Raw genomic sequence first — 19,256 nt, forward strand, 5'->3', positions numbered from 1 at the left:
ATTTTCGGTATTTATATACTCTGTAATATATATTTTTGGTACTTGGTATTTTTCATCGGTCGTTCTGCCACTTCGAGTACACCATCGTTATCGATGTGCGCACAATCGAGTGAAAATGGTATTTTATACTGACGTACCGACTAGTATCGGAAAACGGTCACGCTAAACTACCAAGTGTTTCGGACGTGACGCCAGAGACGGTCACGCTAAATAACGACAATAATGTAAATTTCGGTTTCGGTAGCATCAACAATTAAGTTAATATAAATGGCATGTAGGAAGCTGGAGCACACAGAGGACAACCCCGTGGCGGTGGCCCACGTCTCTGGGGTCTGATATGCGACGCATTCTCTGAGCCACGAGCTGAGTTTTTATATTTTATTTAAAAGCAGTAAAAACAAGGACGTACAACTAGGAGGGATCATATCTTGGACCGTTCCGTCTTGATCCCCAACTTGCTGCTCTGGATGGCCTCGTTCAGGATGCTGAGCACCATGTCCACGCGCTCCACGGTGGCGTTCTCGCCCATCAAGCCGATGCGGAAGACGTGCTCCACGGTGGGTCCCAGTCCGCCGCTGATCTCCACGCTGTACCTGAGGGCATCCAAGTTTTGAGTTAATACTTATTAAGTTATGGGGTACGTGATACTACTCACTTTCGCATGGCGTACTCGGCCACCTTCTTCCAGTCCACACCAAAAGGCACCTTGATCGTGTTCACCGTGGACAAGCGCTCCTCCTCGCGCTGGACGAACATCTCCAGGCCCAGCTCCTCGATGCCCAGCTGCAGTCGCCTGGAGCACTCCTGGTGCCGCCGCACCACCGCCCTCAGGCCCACGGCACAGAAGTGGGCCAGTGCCTCGCGCAGTCCGTACAGCAGGGTGGAGGAGATGGTGTGGTGGTAGATCCTCGGGGTGCCGTAGCAGCCCCAGTACTGGCCGATCAGCAGGATGTCGAAGTAGTACACCTTGGGCTTGGTCTTCCGCTTCCGGATGCGCGTGAGCGCGCGCTTGCTGAACGAAATGGGTGTGAGTCCGGCGGGGCCACCGAGGCACTTCTGCGAGCCGGTGTAGGCCACATCCACCTTCCACTCGTCCATCAGGAACTCGGCGCCTCCCAGGGAGGCCACCGTGTCCACGACCAGAAAGCAGTCGTACTTGCGGCACAGCTCTCCCAGCTCGCGGATGTTCTGCTGGTAGATCCCTGTCGAGGAGTCGCCCTGGGCGATGAAGAAGACCCGCGGTCGGTGGGCCTCGAAGGCGAATGTGATCTCCTCGAGGCTGAGGGCCCGGCCGAAGCTCGCCTCCACGTAGTGCACCTCGGCCCCGTAGCGCCGAGCCATGTCGCCGGCGCGATGGCCCCAAACGCCCGTGATGCCCATGAGCACCACGTCGCCGTCCTCGATCAGGTTGCACAGGGAGGCCTCCATGCCCGCGTGGCCCGCGCCACTGATGCACATGGTGGCGTCGTTCAGGGTCTGGAAGATGTACTTGATGCCCTCCTTCACCTCGTCCATGATCTGTGGAGCGAAAGGGACGACCCATATAAGTAGTATTGGTCCTCTATCAGCGGGCTTTCGCCTTCGCTCCTGGGATCAACCCGTTCCCATTAAAAATATCACATATAGTACTTATAGTTTCAGTTTCGGTCGATTGGGAGTCCACAGCTCTCTGACCCATCTCAGTAATTGTACCTCAATGTTTCATTCAGTAGCGATAAGGTGGAATGGAATAGAATGATTCTAATACAGTGCGGCCCGTTATTGTAAGGTCCCAGCTTAGCTTAGATATGGAATTGTGAAACCCCAAGGTTACCAAATATAGTATTAAGATAGTTGGGTTCTTGCTCGAGATATGAATTCAAAAGTAATGATACATATGTTGATCTGTATCTATTAAAATACATGCCCAGTTATAAAATCCTTAAGATGTGTATGGATAATAGTGACTACTACCACTAGGGGCTCCTGTTAAAGACCTGGCCCAGAGACCTATGTTGATCTATGTTGTATACTCGAAATCGATACAAAATGGTAAAATCCCCGAGATAGTTAGGCGCTTTAGGGGTTCCCGTTCGAGACCGGATACCAAGGTGATGGCTACTTAGATGTGGCGTCTCTTGTCTTGAATTTCCCCTCCGTACCCACCTGCAGGCACTCGGGATGCATGTGGCCCAGCACCGGGTTGCTCATGGCCTCCAGGACGCGGTGGGAGCAGTTCGAGGGACCCGGCCCCATCAGCGTCTTGCTGGGCACGTACAGCGGTCGCTTGAGGACGAGCGGCGGCGGCACCTCCATGTTCCCGGGCTGCTGCTCTGTGTGTTCTGTTTACGTAACCAGATCTCCGTGTTTATGGCGCTCTTATCGCCCTAGCACCTAGTCCGCTGGAGCAGGTGGACTTCGTCTGGCGGGGGTGCTCTTTCGGCTGCGGGTGATGTTTGCTCAATGGTGCTAGGGGAGGCGGCGGCGGTGCTCCTCGCTGGCTGGCCGAGATCTGACTGAAACGCTTGCCGGGCTGCTGGCTGCTTTATAGCGCCCGGGTCGCGGCTTATCGCCGCAATGTTGCCGATGAACGCACTTGAACAAGCGGTAAATGATGCGCTCTCCCGGTTATCAGGCCCAGAATCGGGAGCAACTGCGTCGTTGGCGGCACGGAAAGAATCGCATTGGGAAATAATGGTAAATAATAACAGTGCGAAATGTAAACAAATATTCTTAGGCTGGAACGGAAGTGAACTGGGCGGAAACTCCCCTTGCCATTTTTCCCATCCCTCCAAAGTTTCCAACTATAAACTTAGAAAAAAGCAAAACAATTATATTGACTTAAGTGAAAGTGAAACAAGGTGAGTTCTTAGTTTTCAGTGCATTCTTGCTGATTCTGAGGATGGCCTTCAGGAGGTTTGCGGTCCAGGTCCATCTCGTCGTGAATTGCGATTTCGCCAAGAAAGACCTCGAAATTGGCTGCGTATGCGCAACTTTATGCCTTCTTCGAGCTGGAAGAGTCTGCACGGAGCGCAGATCGCGATCTTCGGGCTGCTCTCCCATTCCCTGCCCGCTGGCAGCCGGGTTGGTTGTAGCTAATCTTGATAAGGCCTCCCCGGCGATTTTCCCAGTGCTGGCGCGGCTCCGTCGCGGAAATGTAGTGGCCGGGAGGTCACCGCCAATAATTTGTGGAATATTGTTCCCGAAAATATTTACTGCCATTTCATTTGTGGTGAAATTGGGCGACCAAAAGTAAAACGAAGCAGGCCATGACTTTGGAACCATCGATCAATATTGATAGTTTCACTAATTAAAGAAATTATAAATTTAGCTTCAAGCTGAATATTCCTCTTATTGCGTTATGCTCAAGAAACGGTTTAAAAATAAGAACAAATACTCAATTTTTTGGGGCAATAAATGACATTTATAAATTACAAGTTTTGTATTTCAAGGAAACTGCGTTTTTGTCAAAGAAAAAACTAACTTGCTTGCACAAATATTTGCAGATACCTTTATTTGGAAGGTTTAACGTAAACGGAACTTATTATTTTATTAATTTTTTTTTATTATTTTTCAATCTAAATTAACGCTGTTTAAAAATAAAAGCTTGCTTCAAATGTGAGGTGGGTGACACGCCTGAAAATACCGAAAGAATACTGAAAATACCACAGAACTTACCAGGGCTGCGCGGGCTTAGCGGCGACACCCACCCTGCGTTTTAGACAGACCGCATTACTGGCATTTTGAGCCCAGAGGCTGACCATTGCAAAAAGCAAAACAAAACAAAAACCAAAGTAATTGATGGATGTGTAGTTGTATATTTAAGTCGGGGCAAATTCTAGTAACATCCTGCTCGCTTGCTGAATAGGCGGCATGGAAATCGAGAACGACCAGTCCTACCAGGACTTCTTCGACAAGCTGCGCAGGTGAGTCAGGACTGGAAATGTAATCAACTTGTCTAGCTTTCCAATCTATCTCTCCAGTGACTCCGGGCCGCGGAACCTGCGCCAGATCTTCGAGGACGACGACCGTCCTCTGGAGAGCGAATCCGCCAGCTTGCGCTATCAGCCGGGCGGCTCCAAGAAGCCGCAGGGCGCCAAAAAGCCGGTGGTCACCAGGAGCAGCACCCTGGACGCGGGAGAGTCTCCCACGGCCTGCTGGAACACGGTGATCGCCAAGGTGGTGCACGCCTATCAAGATGCCGCCAACCTGGGTCGCGTGGGCCTGGCCCTGTCGATTCTGGGCGAGATGGAGGCCGCCAAGCTGATTGTCTACAAGAGCAAAAACCAGGTGCTGACCACCCTGCAGCTGAAGCCCCACGGCGGCCAGGTCATCCTGCGGCAGTCCTACCTGCAGTTCTACGATGAGCAAAAAAGCTGCTGGAGCCTGCGGTTCGACAAGCAGCCGGACGAGCACGAGTTCGTGCGATTTATGGTGAAGAACGAACTGCCAGTGGAGCACTTTCTCAACCAGGATTCCTCCTCTGAGGCGTTGTCAAAGAAATCCCCGAGTGCCAGGGCTAAGGAGACGTCGGCCACCCCTCCGCAGCCGCAACCACGCTCACGCGTGGGGATTCCCAGTCTGGAGAAGCTGGAGGATGAGGAGCCCGAACAGGAGCCAATCCCTCCCAGCGAGGATGTGATAGTCACGCCACTGCCGCGACCCATAGGCTCATCAAATACTCACAGGAAGCCCAGCTCACACTCCCTGGCAGTGGCCACCGCTGGACAAACAAGCGATTCCCCGCTGGCTGTGAAGACCCTGGACAAATACCTGGACGAACAGCGGGCTTCGGGTCTGCTGATGGAGCACAAGATGGACGCCATCCTGCAGGCCATGAATCGCATGGGCAAGGCGGCAGCGCCCGTTGAGTCGGCACCTAGTGAGCCGCGGCTCGAACGCGACAGCGAGGACGAGATGCTGGAGCTGGAGCAGAAGCTGCTCAACTTCAAGCGGGAGAACCGAGCCCTGACGCGGAACCTTAAGGCGCGCGAACAGGCCCTGGAGGACCTGCGCTGCTCCGCCTGCGCCCTGTGCGAGGAACTGCTGGTGCAGAACAGCGATCTCAAGGAGCAGAATGCCCAGCTCCTGGCCAGCCAAGGTCACCCCGGCGCGGCTGCGGCCTGTCACTACTGCGAGCAGTCTTCCAGGCAAATAGCCAAGATGCAGCGGCACATCGCCGCGCTGCAGGAAGCCCTGCGGATCTTCCAGAAGTCGGGCGACTCCAGCTCGGGTCGCTTATAGTAGCTGCCTAGATGTGTTTTGTATGATTACCCAAGAATGTATTAAATTGTTTGTAAGGACTCGCGACATACCCTTAAACAAGAGCCAGACACTACCAGTAGCCTTCAATAAAAGCCTTTGGGACGAGACACTGGCCCCATATAGCGCTCTTTTCCAAGCTACTCGTTGAATTCACGTATGTGGAAGTAAATACATGTTCGACACAACATTGTTCCAATCGTGTTTACTCAAAGGGTATTGCCCCAGAGCCCATAGCTCTAAACGAGCGATACGGGAGCAAGAACTATTGGGAACACTGATAGTGTTCCGCCGCAAAAAGCGCTCGACGAGCCACTTCCTCTTGTACAAACTAATTTGTTGTATTTGCAGCAGATCGTGCTGAAACTTAGGGCTAGGACAAGTCTAGGGTTCATTATGTTGCTTTACGTAATCCGGGAAGAGTTTTGTGGGGAAGTTTGGGCCTGGAACTGGAGGCAGTCTCTGTGGAAGAAGGGCGGAGGAGCAGGTGTAGGTGCTCCTCCCCCGGTTTTTACGGCTAAACGGAAATCGAACTAGTTACGGAGCTTTGAGTGCTTTGGGAGGCAGCTGTGTGTCCTGATCCTGATCCGATCCAGACTCTCTAGCTCTGATCCCCTCAGTAGGTGCTGCTGTCGCTGAGGCTGCTCAGGTAGCTGCTGCCGGCGGTCGGGGCTCCGGAGCCGCCGGCGCGATGCCGCTTCCGCTTCACCTTGGTCTTCTTGCGGCGCAGCATGGCCGTGTCCGTGGACTTGCGCTTGTACTTGCCCTGCCGCTTCTTCTTGCGTCCGTACTCGTCCGATTCGCTGGTGCTGGACTCCTCGTTGTCGCTGGAGTCCGACTCGGATGCGGACGAGTCGCTGGAGGAGTCGTCGTCATCGCTCGACGATTCCGAATCCGAGCTGGAGGATGACGAGGAGGACGACGACGATTCCGAGCTGGAGGTCGAGGAGGAGCGGCGTCGCTTGGACTTCTTGCCGGTGCTGCCGCTGCTGGGTCGTTTGCCCGTTTTGGTTTTTTGGGTCTTGGCCAGCTCGCCGCTGCTGGACTTTTTGTGCTTGCGGCTCTTCTTGTTCTTGCTGTGCTTCTTGTGCCGCACGGACTTCTTGTCCTTGTCCTTATCCTTGATCGCGGTGTCTTTGTGGCTGCGTTTGGAGGTGCTTCGCTTCTTGTCCTTCTTCTTCTTGCGCTCGCGCTGCTTCAGCTTGTCCCGGGACAGCTTGTCCTTGCTGCGGGCCGCCTCCTTGGAGGCCTCCAGTGGCGGCGGCGGTGCCTCGGCGCCGCCCTTCAGCTCCTGGGCCCTCAGCTCGGTGAGCGGCGTGAGGTAGTCCAGCTCCGAGTCCGAGCTGGTGCTCTCCACGTCCAGCAGGATCTCCTTGTTCGGGTCCACCTGGGGCCGGATCCAGAGCGGATTGGATTAGATACAGCGTGCAAACATGCGGTTTTGGCCAAATTTACCTTGAGAAAATTGCGGCATTGGTAGGTCAGGTGACCGGCGTAGCCGCACTTCTTGCAGGCGGCCCGCAGGGTGTCCTTGTTGGCGCTCGCCAGCGGGAAATTCATGGCCGCGCTTACCGGCAAGCCTTCCTGGATAATCCACAGCCTATTTCGCCTGCCGCAGCATTAATTAATTTATCCACAACAACCAAAAAGAACTCGCGATTTTAGAGCGACCGTGCGAGCCCTTTTTAAACTTACCACGGCTGGCCAGCGAGCCTGCCCCCAGCTAGCGGGGCTTCGAACCGCGCAACAGCCGTGTGCTGTAATCGGAACTGGTTCCGATGTGTCCTTCGCCAGAACCCCTCCGCGATGGGGCAACACTGTCGTCGCAACGCAATCTGCTTAGTTGTTTACCAAATTGCAAGCCCCACGGATGCTCCGCGCATGAAAGGCCCCCGAACAAACACCTCGAAGACCCGCGTACGTACCAAGCAGAAGTGCCACATCCAGCCAACACGACTCGCGGCTTTCCAGTGTGCAACCCTTTGCTTACGCTTTTTTTGCAAGTGCTTCTGAGTGCCGGGACACAGGTCGTCAAGTCCTGCGTTAGGAGTACAAGTCCAGTCAGGTCTGGCCGAAGGACCCCGATTTCAGCAGCCATGGCCCAAACAGAGGCCAAAACCACGTGCACGCGGCGCCGCCGCCAGTGTTTGTCTGGTGGCCAAAGTCGGCAGCAGCAACAACAGGACTAGCGGCTACCCTAAAAAGGAAAATAACAAATAGAGCTAACAAATATTCCCCATTGTGTGTTTAAGTCGGCTTGGATCGCGTACCGTTAGGCGCGGAGTGAGGCATTGACTGAACAGATCAAGCGTTAGTGATTTGACTGCGGCACTGCCCTTGTGATCCGTGCACTTTGGCAACAGTTGTCAGATCCTTCGGGCTGGAAGGCCGAGCATCAGGTGAGTGGTAACGGTGAACGACCGGGTTTAGAGTGGCCAAGCCAGAGTTTGATGCAAGTCGTTAATGATTTGTATAAGCTAAACAGACGACACTATAAATAGGAGTCCCTATTAATTTAATTGAAATGTGAGCCTTTGTTTTGCTACACATACAAACTCCAAACTGCTGAAAGCAATGCTAAGTGCAATCAAGTGTACTGAATTAAAGCTCACTCCAGCCAAGAGAGCAGCCAAAGGATTTTAAAGTTAATTAAATGCAATGCGATTGTCGGCAGTTAATTCATTCGAGTGTCACATTCCATTCGGTGTGACCGCTTTATTGTCCGCCAGTGTGACCAATGCGCAGTGCAATGCATTCTTCGCCCACGAAACCAAACCTCAGCATATTAATTACAAACAAATTAAAATTTTTGTTTCGCCCGCTGCCCACTCCTTAATTAAAGACGCCAAAGAGTAACGGTAATAACCGACAACGGGAACGACGACCGACGGGGGTTTTCGGTATTCGGTGTTGTTGTTTCTGTACAGCTATGGATGCTGCCCGTTGTTGCACTTGTTGTTGCTGGCGTAATTGTGCCAGACATCGTCGCTCATTCTCGCTAACGCTCAGACCGCACACTGAAATAAGAGCCATTCATTTGAGAATCTTTGAAAAGATAAGGAAAATTTTTATTATTTTCCGCGAAAGGGGAGTAGTGTGACCATGCCATCAGAACATTAGTATAATGCGGTCATGTTAGTGATCTTTAATTTTAAGAGCTGTGGCTTGTAGCGCACATTGTTATGTCTTATTGTTAAGACCAGTTCCAAGATCCACGCACTTAAATAAGTTTGACTTTTATTATTATAAAAAGAGGAAATCTACAAATGATGATAGTATCATAGTTTTTCTCTTATGTCTTTGCTCTTTTGATCTTGTATTTTTCCGAGTGCACCCACAGCGCCACCTCCTTGGACCACCCCCTAAATCCGCCCGCACACGCCGCCTCGCCGCCCCGCCCCTGGCCACATTTTCTTCTGGGTCCTTGCCTGCTTTTGTTGGCAGGAAAAAATAATAAAAGCGAGGGGGGCTGGAGGCTAGGGGGCCCAGATGAAAACTGTGTCGCTTTCGCCTGCGTGCGGTGACTGCAAAACTGTTGCCCAAAACAAATGACTAGAAACATGCCCCTCTTCCCGGCGCCGTCTTCCCCATCGCTGATTTATGCCAACGGCAAAATTATGAAAAATTGTTGCAGCTAAATTTAAAAGAAATCTGAAAGTAAACACAACCGAGAAACGCACACGAGAGAAGCGGAAAATAAATAAATTCGATAATTTCTCCATAAATTTTGGACTCGCAGCATTTTCGGCGTCAACAGCGGACTTCGGCCTTGGTTGTTAGTTGTCGTAGTGGCGGTGGCGATGGCAGTGGCACTGGCACACCCATTCCACCCATTCCGCCCCCTGCTTTGTAGCAATTAACATGTGCAAATTTCTGGCCACATAAATTTCCGTAAACTGTTTGTTGCTCCCAGCGCCAAATCTCTGTGGCTGTCGGGAGAACCCATAAATTTGGGGTCGCGATGGATGGGGAGTGTCCAGGAGGACAAGATCTACAGATATAGATGCTAAATCTTTGGAGCAGAGAGGCAAGATAAGGACATAGAACTTGGCCTTAGAGATCAATCTGTAAAACAAGGATGATTAGGGCTTGGAATTGACCTTGAATTGTTTGTGTCAAAAGTAGGCATAAATCATAATGTTTTATTTGAAATTTATTCAAAGTTTTCTGAATCCAATTCCAAGCCAAGGTCACCATCAGCCATAGTAAAGCAAGGAAAGTGTGACCGCCTTAATGTGCGTATGTGCAGTGTGACCGAAGCGGGTTTTACATCGTATGTAACACAACGTTAAATCTGCGGAGCCTTCATAACAAAATTACCAATCCCAAGTGTCTGGACCGCAAATCGAAACAGAAAAGATGAACAGAGGAAAATCAGGCAAATTAAACCGGATCAAGGACCGAAAGATCAAAGCCGAATAAAGTCAAAAGGGAGTGTAATCTCTGCCGCCGGTTGCCATTACTTCAGTGAATGACCCTCCGGCATTTTGACATCATTAATAGTATATGGTGTATAGTAGTATATGTGCCTATACATGCTGTATATGTATGGAATATCGTGTCATTCAGTGGTACTCGAATCTCTCAGGCTGCATTCAAAATTTAAGTGCGCATTTAAATACATGGCTGCGGTTTTCGCTTTGCCACCAAAACTTGGCGCCCCAAAAAGACCAAGATGTAGATGGATGGATGGATGGCTGCTTGGATGGATGGAGTGTGTGTATGCGAAAGGGAGTTCTCTTCTTTGGGGGAAAGAGAAGAGAAGAGTTCAAAGGAAAGAGACGGGACTAGAGCAGCTGAGCGTGCACCGCAGAGTCAAAGAAGGAGCTCAAAGTGGCTTACGCTTGACTGATTTAATGCATGTCAAAATGTCAAAATATATGCATGTACAAAGAAAACCGTTACATGAATCCCTTTAGCCTCCCAGCCACGCCCACTTTCACCCGTCCGCCCCTTTTTTCGGTCACAGATTCTCGGACTCGGAAGTCCCTTTGCCATAGTCAAAACAATTATAAATGATAAATGTCAAACTGAGATGGACGGTGGCAAAAGGAGGGGGCTGACAGATGCTACACGTTGAGAAAATACCAAGGGGAGATGGGCTTTAATAATATATTTTACAGGAAAGGTGGTTAAGGAAATTAGTTTGCTTAAGTGATTTTTATTTAGGAAGATTTGATACGAAAATAGTGGTTTGCATAAGGGAAATATCAAACAGGAATACCTTTCTCCTCGTTGAACGGTCACTCTAAGCTACTCAATAGCATGCTTGGTCACACTGCGTCATTCTCATAGATCCGTTTTCAGAATAGATTTTTCCTTTGTTCTTCGTGTATGGTAGCGCAAAAGGGCGACAGGGGCGACAGGGACAGCGACAGCTTGCAACATTTAAATATGCAAACTTGCAAACAAACACACAGATAACTCACACACATTTAACTTAATTTGGCGCAGCTCATTAATAAAACACAAGCAGGCGAACAAACAAACATGCACATACACTGAAACCTAGGCGGAGAGCCATTAAAACTTTAAAGTGTTGTCGCTGGGCGAAAGCGGTAGAAAGTGGGAGAGCGCGGGCGTATCTCGTGGGGGTGGGGTGGGGCTGGGTTGGTTGGTTGGCTGGCTGACATAATTTATGCAAAATATAAACCGAGCGACAGGCAAAAACAACTTATTAAAAAATACGTACAACAAACGAGCGACAGCTATAAATAACCTGGCCAAGTAAAAACCATGAGGGAAAGGGGCGGTCGGCGAAAGGCGGGGAGTGGCAGTGGAGAAGTTTTTCAAGTGGCTGTGAAACTGTAAACATTTTCCAACTGCCTTGCCACAACAATTTTCCCAGGACGCCGGAGCATATGCACTGTGGCAGGACTCCGGGGAAAGCAACAGACACCACACTATTTAACACATTCAAAATCATCATCCATGGCAGGAAGCTGCCGGAGATTCAGCTTGAAACTTTCGATTGAATTAGAGTGGGCTCGGGATTTGAAAAATAAAATTAATTTTTTTCGCTTTCCTGCATCCGTTACTTTTTGAAACTGGATTTGATTTCAAGAGTTTACTAATTAAAAGAAGCCCTTGAGGAAATACCAAAAATCGCAAATGCGTTGCAGTCCTAAAGTTGGGAGTTCCGATAGCTAGAACTATATGCTCAAACTTTTAATGGTTGCGGTCGCTCCTGGAAAATTACTTTATTTTGTATGGAAAATATATAGACTCCATTAGGAAATGCAAAAAACCCTGTTCGTTGTTTACCTGCATCAATTTTGCCTTGCCAAACCCAGGGAACATAATCCCGGGCATAAGCCCTAGATGTGTGAGCAAAGTTTGAGTTGTGTCGGGACTGAATAGTTTATCATTACTAGAGAGCCAGGAGCCCAGGCCCATGAGCTGCCTCCTTGAAGGACATCCGAGCTTCGGCTTAGCCAATCGCCTTTCCTGTTTACTTCTGTTTTACGGCTGTCGCCGCCTGCGGCTCGGCCAAACAATTTTCAGTTTCATTTTCGTTTAGTGTCAAGAGGCAACAAAAACAGCAACAGCTAATGGCAGTAGCCCTGCACACGACAAGCGACTAAAACTGCTGGCTGGAAATAATATCGGGGCAACAAACAGTTGTCAGGCCCAGCTGCTTGTTAAGGCGACTCTTGCTCTTGCCTCTGCTGTTGGCCCAAGAAACCAGCTAAAAGCGAAGAAAAGCGGGCCAAGAACTGCGCCGGGGGCGGGGAAGTGGCAGGGGTTGGGGCTGGGGCTGGGGCTGGGCTTGGGCCTAAGTGTTTGCCGGATAGCCTGATCTCGGTCTTGTCTCTGGATTATCTTCCCGCTTAACCCCTGGCACCCGGAACACTCGAAAAAATAGAAAGGGGGAGAAATGGGAAAGAGGGATAAAACCCAGCACTAAACGCCGCGGCCAAAAATCCTCTCTTTAATTATCGCCATAAATAGGTGCGCTGGCTATTTATGGAAATGCCAAATGGCTGGCTTTATGGAAACCCACTTAACAATTATGAATGCGGAATAAAAGTGAATTTATAGGAGAAACGACACAAATGGTGGCCATTTTGAATGGCAAACATAGTGTGACGAAAGTGGCTCACACTAGCCAAAATACAACTATTTATGGCTAATGGGCCATTAGAGTGCATTTTTAAAATACTCGTGGAGGCACAAACATTTTCAGTGCTTTGGACTGCACAGAAATATAAATATAAATAAACACATACTAAAATATTTTGGTATTTAAATTGTCATATGTTTAAATCATTGTTACCTTGTGGCAACCAAACTCGAGAGATTTTGTTCGGAGTCTCCCTGTTTTTGGAAAATATCACATCCTTGTACCAGAGTTTTTCCCGCAGTGCAGGTCAGCGTTTGTTTCACCCAATATCGCTAGCTGCGGGCTAGAAAACTTGGTTGTTTCAGTTTGATTCCGATTGTTGGTGCTGTGTGCCGGACCGGAACTAGTTTGCTTAGCTAAGCTAAGCTAAGCACTTCCTCTTCCCGGGCTGATTTATATACACAAACACCAGGACAAACACAAACACATGCACACTGGCACAACACCCCAGCACGGTCGCACACACTCAGGAAGCGGGACACATTTACACATTTCCAATGCTGCTCAAACTGAAAGTGTGCACATAAATTAAGGTAAGGGCGCCACTTGCAAGTGTGCGTGTGCGAATCAAGCGATTTCTTAACCCTATTTTTCTCAACTCCTTACGAACACAATGCACATGGAAAAGGGATGAAGAGATGGGTTAAGGGGCACTCCTATCGTGATTAATGGCCTTTAAGAGACGCATTTGCATGCATCCATAATAAAATCAATATATTTATTACGGTATTTAAAACTTGTAGTGTTGGAAGGTGAAGTTTCGCTAAATTATGATTTTACTCTGATTTTTTCCTGTTATTCAACACTGCTTTTTCCTTGTGTAGGCATTAAAGAGCTGCTTTCAATCAAAATATTTATAATGTGTATTTGAATATTGAGAAAGTGTTAGAGTTTCCAACTTGGAAGGTAAAGTGTCCTTAAAATACGCTTTTAGGTTTACCTCGTTGTTCAACACTGCTTTTTTCCGAGTGCAGGCACTTGAGCGCTGCCTTTTGATGGCAGTTCGGGATATTGAATGCAGATCATCCGTTTTCCCAGGCAAAGCAATCTCGCAAATTGCACATGCACAACCTTAACTTACGCACACAACCACGGCTGCCGTTAACCGTTGCCTATTTTGCACACAAACACAGGCGCGCACACAGTGCGTATGATTAATTTAAATGCACGGCTATTTGCATAGCAACCAATGAGATGCAGTTGCGTCGCGGATAGAAAATGAATTGAAGTTGAGGACCCCGTGAAGTGCCTCGGCACGTGGTAACCTTAAAGTTTGATACTTTACTTGAGAATTTCCCTATTTTTTTGTAGGTTATGGCGTAACAAATATTTTACTTTAGGATTATACTCTTCTGGTAGTTTCGCATCATATTTGGGGGTCTGAAATACATAACATACACGGCTTCAGTTGTTCTTTGCTCATGGTCTCTCTGCCATTCCCCAATTCAACCATTGGCTTATAAAATATAAGACGCAATAAAATCTAAATGGCGCTTGTTCCAGTATGCCAGGACATGCCACTTGGGTTTTTATAGCCTTTTCTAATTAAGTTAAGCTCACATAACAATTTGGGCGAGCGGCACGAAATAGTTTGCCGGAGCTCGAATGCCAGGCAAACATTTTCATAAGACGCCCGATGATCTCTCCCGTTTGAGTTCCAAACGAGTGTGTGCAAGTATTTGCCCTGGCAAGTGTTCTAACGGGCTGCGTCTTAAAAGGACTCGTTTCCATTTGCTCAAGGCACCCTCGAAATCAATTAAATGCATAGTTCGAAGTAGCAGCGCTCGCTCCTACTGCCTCTGTCCCAGTCTCAGTCCCCCTACTGTTTGGCCAAAAACTGCGCTGCATTTTTATGCACCACACTCGAATTCATTAGCGTCTAAAGTCGCAGTGTCTGTCTCTCCGTCAGTCCCTCTGTCAGTCGCTGAAATACTTCTGTCTGGCAGCTTGAAGTGTTTAGCTTATTGAAAACTTTTCACTTGGCCCGGCGAGCGCACGTTTGGCGGAAAGTTGGCCGCCCTGTGCCGCCAAAACAGGCTGACAAACTGAGCAAACTGAGCGCTCTGAACAAACTCAACTGAACTGGCGGCTGTCGCGCTAATCAGCCAGAGAATGCGACTCCGCCGAATATGTAGAGGCACTGGGAAAAAACTAGTATAATAATAATAACAAAAAATGATTAATGATTAAAAATATTTTCTTTAATTTCTAAAGTGGAATAATACTTTCTACAAAGAGAAACGTATTAAAGTAAAAAAAAAAGTTGTATGCCGAAACCCGGGATTGAACCGGGGACCTTTAGATCTTCAGTCTAACGCTCTCCCAACTGAGCTATTTCGGCACCTGAAATGTTGCCCAAGAAAAATTCGTGACTTAGACTTAGTATTGGTACTACTAGAATAAATGTGTATATTATACGTATTCATATCAGTTTTTATATTAATCATTTTAGTTATCTCCGGCTTAGAAATACATAGAAATGGTACATAGTTATTAAAGAAATATTTAGAGATAAGAAAAAACTTGTTTTAACATTTCAAAATATTCTAATTGAATTTTTGTTAAATGCGTTTCTTAGACTAGTTCTTGGATCGAAAAAATGTAATCTTAGCTATGATGCAATTAAGAATGTAGGAATCATATTTTACCACGGTAAAATCGATTTGTTTTTAATTTTTCCAAGTGCTCATCTGGCTGCAGGTTCAGCGCTTGGCTTTCGCTTTGGCTCTGGCATCTGCATCTGCATTCTAGCTCCAGTTAAGCGGCGGGCAAAGTTTGCCTGAATTATGTAGCGCGACGGTAATTTGAGGCAAACTTTTGACGCTCAAATAGTTTTGGACACAACGCTAAGGCTTCAAGTTCGCAGCGGGTATCGGACCGGGGCAAAAAGCAGGGGCGTACAAAATGGTTGCGTTAGGGGCGTTAGCTGGTAAATGGAAAAACTATCTGGAGGGGCGGCGGGTGCGTGACTAACAATGTGATTGTCAAAGTATTTGCACTTGATTACTAACTTTGCAGTATGCATATTTATCGAAAGGGAAAGGGAGAATCCTTTAGCAATTTATCCACTGCAGTGTACTTGTTTTGAAGCTGGCGAAAAGTTGTACATAACAATTTTAATTGGATAAATACGCTCACAATTACGCCCCAATGGAGGGTATAAAGTTAATGCACAACAGTTGATGGCTGAAAAATGATTCGTATAATTATAAACTCATGAGACTTACTACAATAAATGACTATTTTTGGTTGTCTTAAAAACAAAAAAAGGAAATGAAATTGTACTTTTACTTAATAAATTATTTTCCGTTTTGTAACGGAAAATCAAATCAAATCAAATTTGATACATTTATGAGTTGTGGCTCAATACTCTCCGAACATTAACATTTTCCGTATTTCCAGTTGGGAATTCTAAACTAAACTTCGAAATCACACAACTTCCGTTACTGAATCCCGATTTTGAAGTGGGATACCTCCCTGAGTTTGTGCTGCGATTCTGTAATATTCTAAATTAAAATTTGTATTTTTAAAGAGGGTCAAAATTTTAACCCATTTTCATGCTCGATTTTTTCGTATTTCCAGTATGGGAACCCAAAATTGAACTTCTAGATAACATAACTTCCGTAACTGAATCCCGATTTTGAAGTGGGATACCTCCCTGAGCTTGTGCTGGGATTCTCTAATATTCTAAATTAAAATTTGTCTGTTTAAAGAGGGTCAAAATTTTACCCCAATTTCATGTCCGATTGTTCTGTATTTAAAATGGTGTTTAGGTGCACATCTCTAATTCGAAACTTATGCTATTTTGCAATTCCTGTTAAAAACAGTTTTTTAAACCCTAACGATGTTACGAAGAGGAAATCAAGTTGCTATATGTTTGGCAATCAATAGTCTTTTTGGGAACCCATCCAACCCTATCAATCGCTTAGGGAACTTTTGTCGAGTAATTGCCCTCGTTGTGACCCAAATAATCTTTATCGATAATAACCGAACATTGATTTATCCTCAGTTTCTTGTGTACGCCGTTGTCTGCCCAGTGCGACTTCTTAGCACCGCTCTCAACGTAACGTTTGACCCGACAACCCACCCCTCGAGAACCCAGTGACCCCTACCACATGGAACCCCGTCGAAGTGCCACAGACAAGGCCATTAAAAACGCCATCAAACGCCATGCGACCCAAAGGCAAAGCGAATAACGCATGAGGGTACGCTTAGAAAAATGAACTAAGGATAATATTTTGTTCAAGAAAGTAACAACATTACTTTCAATTGCTTTTCACAAGAATAAGCTTATTCTTGCAAAGTAAGGTCACATTGTCTGCTATTTTAGTTTGGTCACACTGTGAATTGAAAACTCAAACGTTTTTCGCAGTGTATTGAACGGTGAATTGCTGAGAATAATCCAAAACGGAATATCCAATATGGAATACCGAAAATACCCGAAAGCAAAACCAATTCCAATTCAAAAACAAATCCATTGTAAATGCGCTTGTCGTCGGTGAAAGGTTTTGCCTTTTTTATTTTATTTTTTTGGGTGTTCAGGGAGCGTTGGGGCGTGTCGTTGTTGGGCGTTTGGCATAATAATAACCGCTAACTTGTCACCTTGCCGCCGTTCGCACTTTTATTACGAGCGGACCGAGAACTCGTAAAAAGGACGTCGGACAAGAATTACGTGTATCCTTTTTCTAATCGCGAATGCGTGCCCAGGATGGCGAAACGGAAAATAGAGGGGGATGTGGGCAGTGGGTTGTGCCCTCCCTGGCTTTAAACCAAAAAACACCGACCGTATAGAGCGAACTATTACTTTTATTTCCTTGGTGGGAACCAGCTTCACAACCTGTCACTTTTGTGGCCCAGTCCCATTGTGGCGAAAGTCTGGGGCATTCCGAATGGGAAACTGTGTGCGGTTTGTGTCGCATACAAAGTGATAACGAAATAAATAAATAATAAATTTCGTTTTTATTTCAACGCAGTGTCTCGCACGATTTTTAGCAAATTTACCCCGTCACTGCCGCCGCCCACATAAATAAATAGCTGTGTAAAAAGGCTGCGGGAGAAAAAAGGTTCTGTCATGAAGTTTTGTCGCTTGGTTAGTTGGGAATATGGGACCCCGAACGAGATATGGTCAAAGCGCAGAGCAGTCGGGTTCGAGTGTAATAACGCTCAAATATATATATATATAATACGGCTGTATGTTTCATATACATATATAATAGGAGCGGAGGAGTGCATAAATTTTTGTGAATTTTGAGTAGGGACAGGACAAAGTCAGAGACCGGAGTCCGAGGTCCTGAAGTCCTGGGGTCCGGAGTCCCGAGTCCGGAGTCAAGTGCTGATTCAGTTGCCTGAGTTATGGGCCACTATGGCATCCAGAAATTGTCTTTGGCTGTGGCCCGAATGAATGTTCTGTTTATTCAGCGAGTGGCTGGCATACAAAGCCCTTAAAACGAGTGAAACCCGTATTTATGAGTACTAAACAAATAAAGGAGTTACACTTGATGGCCCCGCCCATTCATAATGCTTGAATAGCTCATTTGGAAGTCGTTGCCTTGAATGATTTGGGTACCGCCCATTCGCATTTTTATTTTTTACAAAAATGCTGGTGTCGCATTAAGTGCAACTATTTTTTATATAACTACATCAAATTTATCCTGTCTATAAAGATACTTAAGGGCAATAGCCTATTACTTTTAGAAACATATTTTTAAAATTTCATTTGAACATATACAGTAATATTCATTAGCTTGTACCCAGTTCTGCTTTAAAATTGCTTTCTAATTATTAATGACTCTGTTTTTTGAGTTAAAATATCCCTATATTTTGCTTTTTTTTTTGCATTTAATTGCATCCAGTTGGGTAATTTGATTTCTTGTTTCACAATTCTTTCCAATGTTCAGTGCAATATAATCCCAGTGCAAGGGCAACAGTTTTGGATTATGTGGGGGGAATAGCCAGACATTTGTGTCACTAAATGGAGGTGTACTGAACATTCAATCGCTGTAGAACCTTTTTTTTGCAAGCCGCAAAGCAACAAACGAATGCCAGGGAAAGCCTCGATGGGATCTGACCAACAAGGGTGGTGGAAAAGAGGAAGGGCATGTGCGTGTGTGGAGGGTTAATGGCGGGTAAACACTGAGCGAAAACCTGGCTGAGAAGTGGGGGGTATGGTACAAATCTCCTGGCTGCTGGGGAACTTTGTCATGTTGTCACATGGCAGCAAATCCCAATGCCCTTCCGCTGTTCCCTTTGCCATGCCACGCCCCCTTCTCCCCCAAGGCCCCGCCCTTTGGAAAACCAACACCCCCCACCCGGCAAATGGGGTCTGTGGAATGAACATCAGCGAAATCATTTGGCGAGCCACAAAATCGCATCAAAATATTGCGTATGTGCGTGCCGAGCCAGCAAGTCTTTTCCCCTGTGTCTTTGTGTGTGTGCCTACTCCCTTTGTGTGTGTGCAGGTTTTTGTGGGCGGGTGAGCGCGTTTCACTACTACCGAGCTGGGAGTAATCATGTATCGCTATTCTAAACACACTGAAATGCTCCAAATGAGCCGAGATTTGTCTCCGACAATAAAACGTAAGGCATATCGACTGGGAGTTTAACTCCAGTCAGTATATAAGGCTCACATTATGGTTTATAAGTAAATCAAAGTCGGTACAACTATCTTTGAACAACTAAAACATAAAATATAATATAAGGTAAAATAAAATAATTTTTGTTTGCCATATTCAAAAATGTATATGTGTAAATTAGCTGCCATAAGAGTCGCATTTTCCATTTAAGGACATACAACATTTTGATTCAGTTTTTCCGCGACATATGCTGCCGCTTATTCCCTACATTTTATGCCGCTTTCTCCCCACTTTCCACTTTTCACCCAGCTTATTGTGAG

The 19,256-nt window shown here is 46.8% G+C and overlaps 4 protein-coding genes and 1 non-coding gene across 5 annotated transcripts in view; 2 read left to right on the forward strand and 3 right to left on the reverse strand.

The window, feature by feature from the left end:
* Nucleotides 1-364: 364 nt before the first annotated feature.
* LOC108023592 (alanine--glyoxylate aminotransferase) lies at nt 365-2,504 on the reverse strand. The gene is made up of 3 exons (XM_017093196.3): nt 2,146-2,504; nt 656-1,518; nt 365-593 (listed from the first exon to the last, which is right to left on the reverse strand). The coding sequence occupies exons 1-3, from the start codon at nt 2,293-2,295 to the stop codon at nt 422-424; spliced, it is 1,185 nt and encodes a 394-aa protein (XP_016948685.1). The 5' UTR covers nt 2,296-2,504; the 3' UTR covers nt 365-421.
* A 1,222-nt stretch (nt 2,505-3,726) lies between these two features.
* On the forward strand, nt 3,727-5,431 carry LOC108023762 (uncharacterized). Its single transcript, XM_017093403.2, has 2 exons — nt 3,727-3,905; nt 3,963-5,431. The coding sequence occupies exons 1-2, from the start codon at nt 3,853-3,855 to the stop codon at nt 5,221-5,223; spliced, it is 1,314 nt and encodes a 437-aa protein (XP_016948892.1). The 5' UTR covers nt 3,727-3,852; the 3' UTR covers nt 5,224-5,431.
* Nucleotides 5,432-5,557: 126 nt separating this feature from the next.
* LOC108023236 (protein SREK1IP1) lies at nt 5,558-6,938 on the reverse strand. The gene is made up of 2 exons (XM_017092512.3): nt 6,697-6,938; nt 5,558-6,628 (listed from the first exon to the last, which is right to left on the reverse strand). The coding sequence occupies exons 1-2, from the start codon at nt 6,799-6,801 to the stop codon at nt 5,858-5,860; spliced, it is 876 nt and encodes a 291-aa protein (XP_016948001.1). The 5' UTR covers nt 6,802-6,938; the 3' UTR covers nt 5,558-5,857.
* Nucleotides 6,939-7,271: 333 nt separating this feature from the next.
* The window catches only part of LOC108023760 (uncharacterized), a 56,514-nt gene continuing 44,529 nt past the window's right edge, over nt 7,272-19,256 (forward strand). Inside the window, exon 1 of the mRNA XM_044093421.2 lies at nt 7,272-7,640. The gene's annotated coding sequence lies outside the window, so the exon portion shown is untranslated. The remainder of the gene's footprint in view (nt 7,641-19,256) is intronic.
* On the reverse strand, nt 14,633-14,705 carry Trnaf-gaa (transfer RNA phenylalanine (anticodon GAA)). Its single transcript has one exon. It is a non-coding gene; the product is annotated as a tRNA-Phe (tRNA).

This window comes from Drosophila biarmipes, chromosome X (assembly GCF_025231255.1).
Source record: "Drosophila biarmipes strain raj3 chromosome X, RU_DBia_V1.1, whole genome shotgun sequence".
Classification (NCBI taxonomy): Eukaryota; Metazoa; Arthropoda; class Insecta; order Diptera; family Drosophilidae; genus Drosophila; species Drosophila biarmipes.

Bases quoted from the DNA above. Each gene is read 5' to 3' on its own strand.
- LOC108023236 (XM_017092512.3), bottom strand. From the start codon at position 6,801: ATGAATTTCCCGCTGGCGAGCGCCAACAAGGACACCCTGCGGGCCGCC. The intron at 6,629-6,696 runs GTAAATTTGGCC...ATCCGGCCCCAG, and splicing joins AATGCCGCAATTTTCTCAAG to GTGGACCCGAACAAGGAGAT.
- LOC108023592 (XM_017093196.3), bottom strand. From the start codon at position 2,295: ATGGAGGTGCCGCCGCCGCTCGTCCTCAAGCGACCGCTGTACGTGCCC. The intron at 1,519-2,145 runs GTGGGTACGGAG...TTCGCTCCACAG, and splicing joins TGCATCCCGAGTGCCTGCAG to ATCATGGACGAGGTGAAGGA. The intron at 594-655 runs GTGAGTAGTATC...GGATGCCCTCAG, and splicing joins GCCGAGTACGCCATGCGAAA to GTACAGCGTGGAGATCAGCG.
- LOC108023762 (XM_017093403.2), top strand. From the start codon at position 3,853: ATGGAAATCGAGAACGACCAGTCCTACCAGGACTTCTTCGACAAGCTG. The intron at 3,906-3,962 runs GTGAGTCAGGAC...CTATCTCTCCAG, and splicing joins TTCTTCGACAAGCTGCGCAG to TGACTCCGGGCCGCGGAACC.